At 40.3% G+C, this 13,051-nt stretch overlaps 1 protein-coding gene across 1 annotated transcript in view; it reads right to left on the minus strand.

Moving 5' to 3' along the window:
• The window catches only part of AATF (apoptosis antagonizing transcription factor), a 190,960-nt gene that overhangs the window by 149,531 nt on the left and 28,378 nt on the right, over positions 1–13,051 (minus strand). Inside the window, exon 3 of the mRNA XM_073614142.1 lies at positions 3,076–3,213. Coding sequence (XP_073470243.1) covers positions 3,076–3,213 — 138 coding nt within the window. The remainder of the gene's footprint in view (positions 1–3,075; positions 3,214–13,051) is intronic.

A 13,051-nucleotide genomic window follows, 5' to 3' on the forward strand; every position in this document is an offset into this window, starting at 1 on the left:
AGTCAGCATCCAGTGTGGACCGCACCCCATTAATATTCTACTGGTTTTAAAGATCATTATGATTCATTTATTTTAAATCTTTTCCTAAGCGTACCACTAAATCTGTCAAGGCAGTTTTAGAATATCTTTGTGGAATAAATGTTTATCTGCGCTTTACACTTTGCTTTACTCAATAACATGTCAAAGGCATACAGGTATACATAGGACAATTGCTTTCAATTTCATCACTTTTCAGGAGGACTTAAGCATGGTTTAAGTGATCTGTAAAGTAACCCACACATTTCTCCATGTCAGTATAAAGAGTACCTTAATCTGTCTTTGTACAAGCTGTATGTATTCTTGCGCACATTGGCATTTGAACCAAGTGGGGAATTGATAGCACTGTAATTCAATTAGACTTTACTATATTGTACAGTACTGAATTGCACAGAGTGCTGTGATTCTAATGAATGAATCTTGCTGGCTGGAGAAGCAAGCAAGGGGATGTCCTCATCAGTGAGCTGCTGTTCCCTCATTACCCAATCAGAGTCTTGACCAAGCTGTTTTACTTTCACTTCAGGAAAGAATGGTAAATGGTCAATACTTTGTATGGTGTCTAGACTCTAACTAAACAAAATTAAATATTTGCCAGGCCAGACAGTTTACACACACACATACATACATACATACATACATCACACAATATAACCAAAAGTATTGGGACTCCTGCCTTTACATGTACATAAACTTTAATGGCATCCCAGTCTTAGTCCGTAGGGTTCAATATTGAGTTGGCTCACCATTTGCAGCTATAACAGCTTCAACTCCTCTGGGAAGGCTATCCACAAGGAGTGTGTCTATGGGAAGTTTTGATAATTCTTCCAGAAGCTCATATGTGAGATCAGGCACTGATGTGGATGAGAAGGCCTGGCTCGCAGTCTCCACTCTAATTCATCCCAAAGTTGTTCTATTGGGTTGAGGTCAGGACTCTGTGCAGGCCAGTCAAGTTCCTCCACCCCAAACTCACTCTTCAATGTCTCTATGGTCCTTGCTTTGTGCACTGGTCCAACTAATTTGGTGGAGGGGGAATTATGGTGTAAGGAGTTATTTTTCAGGGGTTGGACTTGGTCCCTTAGTTCCAGGGTAGGAAACTATTATGGCATCAGCATACCAAGCCATTTTTTATAATTTTATGCTCCCCACTTTGTGGGAACAGTTTGGGGATGGCCCCTTCCTGTTCCAACATGACTGCGCACCAGTGCACAAAGCAAGGTCCATAAAGCAAGTTTGGGGTGAAGGAACTTGACTGGCAATCACAGTCCTGACCTCAACCCGACAGAACACCTTTGAGATCAATTAGAGGGAAGGCTGCAAGCCAGGCCTTCGCATCCACATCAGTGCCTGACCTCACAAAAGTATTTCTGGAAGAATCGTCAAACATTCCCATAGACACACTCCTAAACCTTGTGGACAGCCTTCGCAGAAGAGTTGAAGCTGTTATAGCTGCAAAGGGTGGGCCAACTCAATATTGAACCCTACGGACTAAGACTTGGATGCCATTAAAGTTCACGTGCGTGTAAAGGCAGGTGTCCCAATACTTTTGGTAATATAATTATATATATATATATATATATATATATATATATATATATATATATATATATATAGATATATATATATAGATAGATCTATATATATCTATCTATATATATAGATCTATCTATATATATAGATAGATATAGCTATATATATATATATATATATATATATATATATATATATATAGATATATATATATATATATATATCTATATATATCTATATATATATCTATATATATATATATAGATATATATAGATATATCTATATATATATATTTTTTTTTTTTTTAAATGTGTATATTAGATTATTACACTTGTACCAACCAAACAGCCTAATATAACCATGGCTGTTCAGCCTTCTATATGATCTAAATTTATGCCTGTCCATTTCTGGGATTTACAGAGCCCTATTAGACACCAGGAGGCAAGTTGCGACCTTTTCTACACTGGAAGCAACACGACTATGTCACTTCCCTGCTCTCAGCCTGTGGATGGAAAGTCAATGCACAACAGTGGAATAGTGATGCTTCACTTCCCCTGCTCATTCACCCTGTCATAATGTTCCTTGTCAGCTCATATTTACTGTAGCACACATGACAAAAACTTAGCGCTGCCTCTCTCCCAGTCTGAGCCCTGCTGTACAGAGGATTGCCAATGGCTGATGCAAAGTCAAAATTAGGTACTTACATTAGGTGTGTTTTAAATATATTTCAATATTTCTACATAGACATGCAAAAAGTGGTTGTAAAGGCAGAAGCTTTTTTTTTATCTTACTGCATTCTATGCAGCAAGATAAAAAACCTTCGGCATGCAGCTCCCCCCTCCAGCCCACCCTAAAAATACATCTAAACACGATCTCGATCCAGTGATGTGCACGAGAGCCAAGGCTGTCTCGGCTCTCTCGTTCCCCACTGGCTCAGATACAGCAGAAGGAGTCAATGGCTCCTGCTGCTGTCAATTAGAGCCAGTGCTGAAGGAGCTCCCTCAGCACCGACTCAAATTGACAGCATTGGGAGTCAATGGGTTTGAGATTGGGTTCAGGAAAGAGCATGTATGAGTGCCCCCTCAGCAAGCGGCTTGCCATGGGGGCACTAGCCTTGGGGGTGGAGCCAGAAGCACCAGCGGGGGACCTGAAACTGGAGGATCAGAGCAGCTCTGTGCAAATTCATTGCACAGAGCAGGAAGATACAACATGTTTGTTATATTAATAAAATAAAAACTGAACCTTTACAATCACTTGAAGTTCTGGAGTTGCGGGCAGGTGCTTTACTAACATGTTACACCCTGAAAATGTGTAACATATAAGATATTACTAAAAGGTGAACTTATCCTTTAATAAAGAACTAAATGGTTTGGATATTAAAAAATATAGCAAATATAAGACATTAAAAAAATCTTAAAAATGTATAATAAAACTGTACATTGGGAGAAGATAGACTTGTACCAGTGTGCATATTCCTCTATCCTACACATAGAGAGACAAAATATACTTACTATTCGTTAGCGGGGTTAACAGCTCAGACCCCCCTCTCTCTTTGAACAACGCAAGCGTATCATGTTGTGGAAGTTGATTAGCTGAAAGAAGTGCTTTCTGAATTTTTATTCGTCCTTCCAGAAGCTGGTCCCAAATGGCTAAAAAGCAAACACAACACACATTTTTATGAGATCCATTTATTGCATTTCTGAAATCAGCACATAAATGGAAGCAAAATTATTTTCCACAGTTATAAAAAATACCACCCTATGCAAACAGCAAATCGTTGTTTTAGCAATAAAGTAGTGCATCAATTTTAAAAGGAGTGATTGGTTTTTCCAAGGCTGGATTATTTTGGATTTTCCATTTACGTTGCAGGAGGAAATGTGCAATATTCATTAAAAAAAAAAAAACAACCTTTGTGGAACACATCTAGAAATGTAATTTTAGTTGTAAGATTTATGCTCATTTACAGGAAAGGATATGTCTCCCAAAAACAGATTTTAGTTTTATGTATATATCAAAACAGAATCCAGCAGCAGCGTTTATCTGTTTTTGTCTCCGCCAGCAAGATCGATGCACTTAAAATCCCTGCTTTACTCTTGCGCTCCACACAATACCGAGGTGTCCAACGCTCCCCATTACAGAATTAATTTACTTTAAAATGTAACAAAAGCTAGGAGGACATAACAGTTTCCGGTAAAATAGAAAGAGTAAGAATGGAAGTTAAAATGAGGAGAGCCATGAACTGCACTGGAGAGATTTTGCATTCAATTTCTGAAAGGTATATGAATCTAGCACATGTTTTACCTCAAAGGGATCTTACAATATCTGAAATGTTAAAGAGTATCTCTAGGGTACAAACAAGAAACTGCCTAACCTTTATTAAAGATCGCCCTATGCTATTCAAGAGGAACAAAACCTTAAATGCCACAAAAAAAAAATTAAAATCACTTCATGATCTGCCCGAGTGAAGTGGGAAGGTAATCTGTTGCAACACATGGGAATTTATTGGGTGGGCCTGCAGGTGATGTCAGGGGAGTTATCTGGTCATCTGCCACCACCCCCCCACCACAACAACAGATGGACAGTCACAATAATGAGACAGGGCACCTTGTAAGAGTTTTAGTGTGTGTGTCCCTGATGCTCACTGCTAGTGAGGACCATGGTCATTGCCTGCTATACAGAGTTTATGTCACTACTATTAAAAATAACCACCCACTCCCTCCCCCCCCACCCCACCACCACTAGGTTTCTAAATCAGCATGATTATTAAACAATAGTGTTAAAAGAATGATATCAGCAGCTCTTGTAATTGCTAGCTACCTGCTCAGAATCTCCTGCTCTAGTGATGTGCAAGTCCACACAGGATTACATGGTACAGTGGGATGGGCAGATCAACAGTGGGCACAGCTTGGCAGGGATAAGCATGGACTGGCAGGAAATAGCTTCACCCACTGTTTCTTTCACACTCACATGATGAATTTGTGCAATTACCTTTCACACTATACAGAACGATGAGAGGACCGATCACCTTGCTTAGCATATAGCAGACACAGGTATCCGGCTCCCTTGAACAGAAAATGGCAAAGATAAAAAGCCTTTGACAATGGTCTTTTTGGGTGGATGAAATAAGAATGCTGCTGCTAAGAAGGTAAATTGAGTTAACTTCATTAAAAGGTGTACATCGGCCGAACAGACTACTGAAGGTAGGTATTTTCTTGGAGTGGATCTTTTAAGAAGTATGAATTGACAGTGTATTATACGGCTTAAAACCTAAAGATTCTAAACCTCATCATCATTATCAGTTGCTCAGAATGAAGGCTAACATACAACTTTTTAGAATTCACTCACTGGATGAATAACCCTTGTCAATGCAGACCTATAGTCAGGGATGTAACCAACATATCTCAAGATCCAATCAAATCTGAAATGTTGTCCAATTAACTAGTTACATGGTTGCTTATCAACGTGTAAAAAAATCATGAAAGCAATTTAAAGAAAATCAATGGGTGTTAGTAAACACATATACCATTATAGGGGTAGTTACTGAAGCAGAATGATTTTATGGTGGCAGTCAGTAGAGAAGCATGCAGTTGCAATGGCAGTCAATGGGGATGCCCGCATCAGCACCAAAACTATCTGCTGCCTATGTTGGCATGTGCTGTTCAATCAACAGCACTGTCTACTGCCATAATGCAAGGACATAATGTATCCAAGGACAAAACAAGGTGAGGGTTTGCTGGTGCAGCTCTGCACAGAAACCAATCAGCTTCCAGGTTTTATTGTCAAAGCTAAAATTGAACAAGCTGAAGTTAGAATCTGATTGGCTACCCTGCACAGCTGCACCAGATTCTGAGCGCTGCAGTTATAGTAAATATCCCGCACTGTGTCTGGTAGTAAACCAACACTACTAAACAACTACTAAAGAATAAAATGTCAAATGGTAAAACATGGTGGTAACATGCTGTGGAAATGCTTTTCATTTAGAAACACAGAAACTGATCAAGCCTGTGAGCAAGAAGAGGAAGAGGAAAATCGGTTTCAGCCTGCCAGAGACCTGTATCTGAAAAAGGAGACTCACCTTCCAGCAGGACACAGCCAAAGTTGTGTCTTGGGATTTCTGAATCAATGCCCAAACCTCAAATTCACCAGCTGTATCATCCAACCTAAGCAAGCTAGCAAAACGTAGCTAAGAAAAGGGGCAACACTGCAGAATTCCATTGTGAAAAGACTTTAAGCTGTGATTATAACCAAAGGAGAATCTAGTAGATTATGTACCAACACATTTCTGCTTTTCTGCTAACTTAAGCTTCTATGTCTGAATAAAAAATACTGAACCTTTAAATTGTTATGCATTTATATTTAAAATATATAAGTCACTGCCTTTGAACATTCCCTTATTTTTCCAACAGAAAAAGTAAGCAAATTGTTTTGCCAGAGAAGTGTGCGCACAGCAGGTATTGTTCAACCAGCAAATCAAGTTGTGAAGCCTTTGCACACCTCATATTTTGAGAACAACTGGCCTAGGCAATGCATGCATCCTCTGAGTTCTCATAGGGATTGGGATCAATGTATATAACACAGTATAATAATTACTTTATTACATACATGCAGTAAATGTCTATAGAAAAATACCCACAGTCTTTAGAAACCTACACGCAGCACCCACAATGTAACCTATCTGTACCAGAGTTTTACTTATCATACAGAAAAGACAGTGCTTTATTATACCAGTTGTCTGTATGATAAAATGAATTGTTGTGGGGGAAGAGTAGTTTTAGTGGGCTCATATAATCTCCTACAGTTCCAAAAGACAGTCACATCTGGGCACAAGCCAAAATTAGAAGCCCCATAATTAAAGAGAGTGTGTCTGAACCGTGGGGCGGTGCATTATGTATGGTGAGCCAGCAGGATTACTTGTCAAACCTGCCGAGATGTGTTGGCTGCAGAAAATTAATGATTTCATTCTTTAAAACAATTACCTCCCAAAGACACCTTCAAATGAACTAATAAAAAGGATTACCTTTTGAGTAACTCACATTTTCATCTATTATCATGGTCTTTACCAAAAGCCTTTAACTTGCAAAATATTATACAATCACATTTAAGATGATTTAACCTAGAAACAGAAATCATTCTAGAGTCTTGTTGAAGGAAAAGTAAAACACTACACACACAACTATCTTTTGCATTGCTCCAAAGCATCAGAGCTGCACAAGAGATTAGCCCCAAAGAGTACACAGCGGTTATCCAACCCTTTGACTGTCAGTTACATAACTACATTATAGTGTAGCCTCCTGTAAACAGCAAATCCACTCAACCACTTCTACGCTGTCCAAAATAGGTGCCCTCTCCTAATGCTCTCAGTATTAGGCTACTCAACTGGTTCTTTTACCATCAAAAACCCTATGTCTTACATGTAGAGACAGCATTCATCTCAGAATGCCCAAATGGCTCCTGAAGGCCTGCAGGTATAAAATGCAAAATATCAAGGAAAAAATAGAATAAAGGGGGGGAACCACACATGCACTCAACTGAATGCACAGATACAACTCCTAATATACTATCAGGCAGAATATTCATGTAGGCAAATTATTTCAGTATAATGCCCCGTACACACGGTCGGATTTTCCGATGGAAAATGTCCGATCGGAGCGTGTTGTCGGAAATTCTGACCGTGTGTGGGCTCCATCGGACATTTTCCATCGGATTTTCCGACACACAAAGTTGGAGAGCAGGAGATAAAATTTTCCGACAACAAAATCCGTTGTCGGAAATTCCGATCGTGTGTACACAAATCCGACGCACAAAGTGCCATGCATGCTCAGAATAAATAAAGAGATGAAAGCTATTGGCCACTGCCCTGTTTATAGTCCCGACGTACATGTTTTACGTCACCGCGTTTAGAACGATCGGATTTTCCGGCAACTTTGTGTGACCGTGTGTATGCAAGACAAGTTTGAGCCAACATCCGTCGGAAAAAAATCCTAGGATTTTGTTGTCGGAATGTCCGAACAAAGTCCGACCGTGTGTACGCCCTATAAGGCTAAATAATGTAGATTAACGCAGTAAGGATTTTGAGCTTAAAGCGTAATTAAACTCTAAAGCAAAAACATTTAGTATATTGCAGCTTACCAATTCTTAGACGCGATAGCTGCATTTGTTTTCTTTTTAGGCTTTCTTTCCTTTATTTTCATCTGTGGTTCAGGCCAGTAAATCTGTTGTTTTTCAGCAGAACAAGCTGTCCTGCAGATATAACATTTTGAGGGTTGAGACAACCCATTATAAAACACTTACAGGATTCCTTACAATGATCTTGTTTATGAAAAACCTCTATCCCAAAAAGGAAAAAAAATGTTGCTGAAATTGCTTAAATGTGTGAGCTGGAGTTTGGCTTCGATTTTGTTAATAAATCTAAATCTGCTAGTGCATCTAACTCTCACTCCCCCCAGATTAACAATGCTACTGTCCAAAGGAGTCTTTGTTTCTCCTTCATCCAGAGTGTAGGCCCCCCAAGGCAGAAAGCAAGTTACTGGCCAGATCAAAGGTGAAAATATAGAGGGAAAAAAGCCTGCTCCTTTACAGGCATTAGTACTGGATGTACAGAAACTGATTCTAGCTGGAACTAGTACTGGATGGCACAAGTACCAGCTGTGCTGGAACTTGCATGTACTAAATAAGTCCTGGCAGGGATTCTGAGAATAGGCATTCTGGAAGTCCTGGCAGGGATTCTAACAAAGGACAACTATTTATAAGGACTTTTCAAGATTAAGCCCCCCAACCAGAAACTTGCTTCATAGAGGTAATGGCGATGAGGAAGGCAGCCTTGTGAGTAAGAGTAGACAGAGCAATGTCTCTGAGAGGTTCAAAGGGTGGTTACAGAAGAACCAATAGAACCAGGTTGACATCTCACTCTGGGGAACTGTGTCGCTGGGGAACATACAGGGGAAATAACGTGTGAAGGCCTGGTTTTGTGGGTCAGGAAAATTTGGTGTCCCAGAGACTGGGCTTCCTTCCTCAGACCTCAACTAGTTTAAGAATTTGATCTGAATGAGGACCCAATGTTCTATACACTATTAGGGTTACATTTCCTTACATAATTTGACAACTCAATGTAGAAACAAATCTTTATTTTATCCTTTTGTTCCCACAAATAGAGCTTTCTTTTGGTGGTATTTGATCACCTCTGGGATTTTATTTTCTGCTAAACAAATAAAAGATCGAAAATTTTGAAAGAAAAAATGTTTTTTTTTTAGTTTCAGTTACAAAACTTTGCAAATAAGTAAGTTTCCTCCTTCACTGATGGGCACTGATGGGGCTGCACTGACGGGCACTGATGGGCACCGAAGAGGTAGCACTGACGATGAGCACTAATATGCTGCACTGATGGGCACTGATATGTGTCACGGATGGGCACGAATAGGCTGCACGGGTGGGCACTGATGTACTGTTATGTATGGTACTGATGGTGCCAAACAATAATGCCTGCCAATCAGTGATGCCCATTGTGGGCACTGATTGGCATCCATTGTGGGCACTGATTGGCATCCATTGTGGTCTAGGGTGGCATACCTTGTGGTGACATCCCTGGTGGTCCAGTGTGGGCATCCTCGGGGGGGGGGGGCTCTCCTCTACTCACGTCTGACAGACGAGATCGAACGCCGCAATTCGCACCCCCGGGGGCGTGCAGCGTCTTAATATCCTGAAGATGTCATATGATGCCCAGTCAGCGTACTGCAACCACTTTGCTGCCGTCATTTTGCTATATGGCGGGCGGCATGTGGTTAAAATTGTCATAAAATCACACTAGTGCCAAGCAGCCAACCTCCTGTGTTGACAATGCAGCCGGACAGCTGCTCGGCACTGAAGAGACAGAGATCAAGGAGTAGTGGTGTCTAGTACAGTGATTTCTAGATGGTAGAAAGATCCCACTGGCATGATGTTAGCCCAACCAGGACCATAGTTATGATGTATAAAATATCATAACTGGAATTCTTCTTTAATGCAAAATTAATGCTTTACAAACATCTAAAGTACTAAAAACTTTATTTACCTTATAGTTTGAATATAAACAAAGATGAACCCTAGAATAAGAAAATATTGTATAAGTACAAACAAATAATTTTATGTGTGGAGAAATTTTTTAGGTGCAACCATACACACACTGATGTTTGTATCACAATTTAAAAAAAATCATCCAAATTCTATCATACAATAAAATGAGAAAATTTACATAAACACATACAGACATTAAAGACTGATACAAGGTGCTTGATCCTCATACAAAATAAATGACATATTTTCACACTCTACAGTGCATCCATAAAGTATTCACAGCCCTTCACTTTTTCCACATTGTTATGTTAGTGTCTTTTTTCAAAATGGATTAAAGTAATTTTCCTCAAAATTCTACAAACAATACCCCATAAGGACAAGGTGAAAGAAGTTTGTTTGAAATCTTTGCTAATTTATTAAAAATAAAAAAAAATAAAAAAATAAAAAAATCACATGTACATAACTATTCCCAGCCTTTGTCATGACACTCAAAATTGAGCTCAGGTGCATCCTGCTTCTATATCATTGGACAGGGCTACAACCTCACTGTCCAATCTCAAGGTTAATCAGTTGACATTTACATTATTGGACAGAGATCAAACACCGCTGTCCATTCTCATCATCCATACCACTTGGACAGAGCCTCAACCTCACTGTCCAGTCTCGGGGTCAACCACCTGACATTCAATTTTTTGGATGGAGCTGCAACCTCACTGTCCACAGACCTGGGCACCAACACACCAGTTTAAAGTTAGCAATGCTGAAGAGCTCCATCTATGCTCCATCCAAACCAAGTAAATCAACAGCAACTCTTGTCAAACACCTGCAAGTTAATATGAGTAGCCCGCAAATTTCACCCGAACAGTTCCATACGTCTTAAGAAATTGGTGACCAACCCAGACGACTCCTCTAATGACAGCATCTCTGCTGCCCAGTCAAATGATACCAGCGAGGGAATCTGTCAGAATGCAGCACTCCTGGAGAAAGTTAGAACTTAATGTTGCTACTGTGAAACTTTCTATCGAACTGACATGTGAAATAAGAGATCCTGGAACCCAAATTGATAACCCGGAACACAAAATGGATGACGCAATCTGTCATAGACAGTCACGAACAAGACATTGATACCGTCAAACTCAACCTTTCTAATGCTTTATCCCAAACAGACGACCTGGAGATTTCACAATAGAAGGGGAACTTTACAATCCATGGACTCCCAGAATTTATTGAAGTGCTTAACTCTACTGTTACTACTTTATTACAAGAACTTACTGTGTCCCAAACGCTTTAGTGGAAAGACTGGAGTTTGACTTCATACATAGAGCCATGGGCCCTAAAAAGGCACATCACCGTGACATCATCGTGAAACCCACCTTTTACAAAACCAAGCAGGGGGAGTAATAAATGTAGCCTGGTCTAAGAGACTAAATCTTCCAATCCCACATATACCAGATCTATGCTGATCTAGCCCCAAATATCTTATGTGGTATTGGGGTGATTATGCTCATTTGATAAATGCGTTATTAAATGAGTTGTTTCAGACCAAACTGTATTTTAGGGTATGGCAGCCCAAATTCATTATATCCATATACAGATTTCCCCCATGTGGGGGTTCTTCAACATAAAAACATGAACTACAGAAAATGATAGCCTACCTGGCTGCGCTTCTACAGCACCACTATGTAGACTGTTTCCTCAGACCGCTGGCTTTTCAGGCTCACTTAGCCATGTAGATTGCAGCACCTTTCTGCACAGGTCCACAATATGACCTCTCGATAGGAGCCCACCTGACTCTTGTGCAGAAACCTGACTGTTGGCTGGGGCACACCTGACCCCTGGCTTTAGCCCTGTCTCCAAAATGGGAGCCCTGGGCTCTCATCAGGCCTGCTTTTTTAAAAGTTGCATGGACCTGGACACACACAAACTGCAGGCTTCCAGTCAATACTGGACACAAAAAAAATGAAGGTTCCATCCCACCCAAGACAATTTGGAACCTTCAAACTCCAGCCCCCAATTTAGGACTACATACCACAGAGAAAGTCTAAAACACAATCCTCTACCCTTCTGAAAACCTGCACCAAAGATGCAGCACTTTTCAAAGTGAAACGCAACTGCAGTGTGAACAGTTACATAGGAATTAATGAGCAATAGTTTTCCTGCGCTTTTGTCAACCTGAGAAAGCACGGCAAAAGGACACCAGTGTGAAAGGGGTCTAACTCGGACATTTAGGGGATTGATCTGGGCCCAGCTCATTCAAAATAAGCTTGGTTTGCTGACAACTTACTCTTAACTTAAACTCAACCTTGTACAACTCTACCCAACTTATTATCCACACTTCAAGTCTCGAAAGATTACAGCCTTGTTATTAATGAAAATAAATGTCTTCAGCCCTCAACATCCCCCTCCCTGATGCTATACTGTGGCCTCTTTGAGACAAAATTACTTCCAACCCTGATAACTTGGGTATTATCCTTACCCACATGTACCATACCCTTTTAAAGCCAACTCCACCCTTCCAAAAATTGAAAGCTTTTATCTCTACCTAGTCCCACCACCATTTATCATGGATACGAAAAATTAATGCCATCAAAATGACAGTCTTACCAAAATGTCTTTATCTGTTTCACACTATCCCCTTTCCTATTTCATCTCATGCCCTAAAATCTTTACAAAACACATTCTATGATTTATTTGGTCTAATAAACATCAAGCCATCTCACATTACACAATGTTCACTAGCACGAGGCAGGGTGATTTTTGAGTTCTCAACTTGATCCAATATTTTATGTCTGCACAAACTGCCCCATTGACCTCCCTTGTGGTTAAACTTAGAGATATTCTGTCGTTCACCTACCACTGTCTCATCTCTTCCCCAGCTCCCATCTAGACACAGGCCCTCTACATGAGCTCCCTGATTACATACTTTTTCTATACATTAAATATTAGGACAACATTAAATATTACAAAAAAAACTGATGTCACCACACCTACCTCTCATACCCCTTTTAGGTAACACATTGTTCTCCACGGGGATGGACTCCCCTTGTGCTTTCCATTGGTGGCACTTTCACAAATTTTAGTACGCTCACTCTTACCTCAATGGGCATACAATTTACACCTGTGCAGAAATTAGCTCCATCCTCTAAACTCTTTAGTTTCATCTCAAACACTAGTTTGCCACCACCTTTACTAATAATTCCACAGGTCAGCTCTCACTTTTTGAGCACATATGCCAGGGTACACCTCTCTCCCCCAAGTTGATATCTACCCTTAGGCTGGGTTCAACCTATTTGCATAGCGGCTCGCAGCAAGGGGTCCGGTGCGTCCCTGTTCTCGGTTCAGGGGCAAATCAGGTCCAAAGTTTTGACTGAATTTTTACCTGAAACGAAACCAAAGACACACAGGACGCTTCTGCAGTGCACCACAGCTGCCCCAGTG

The sequence above is a fragment of the Aquarana catesbeiana genome, linkage group LG02 (assembly GCF_042186555.1).
Source record: "Aquarana catesbeiana isolate 2022-GZ linkage group LG02, ASM4218655v1, whole genome shotgun sequence".
Classification (NCBI taxonomy): Eukaryota; Metazoa; Chordata; class Amphibia; order Anura; family Ranidae; genus Aquarana; species Aquarana catesbeiana.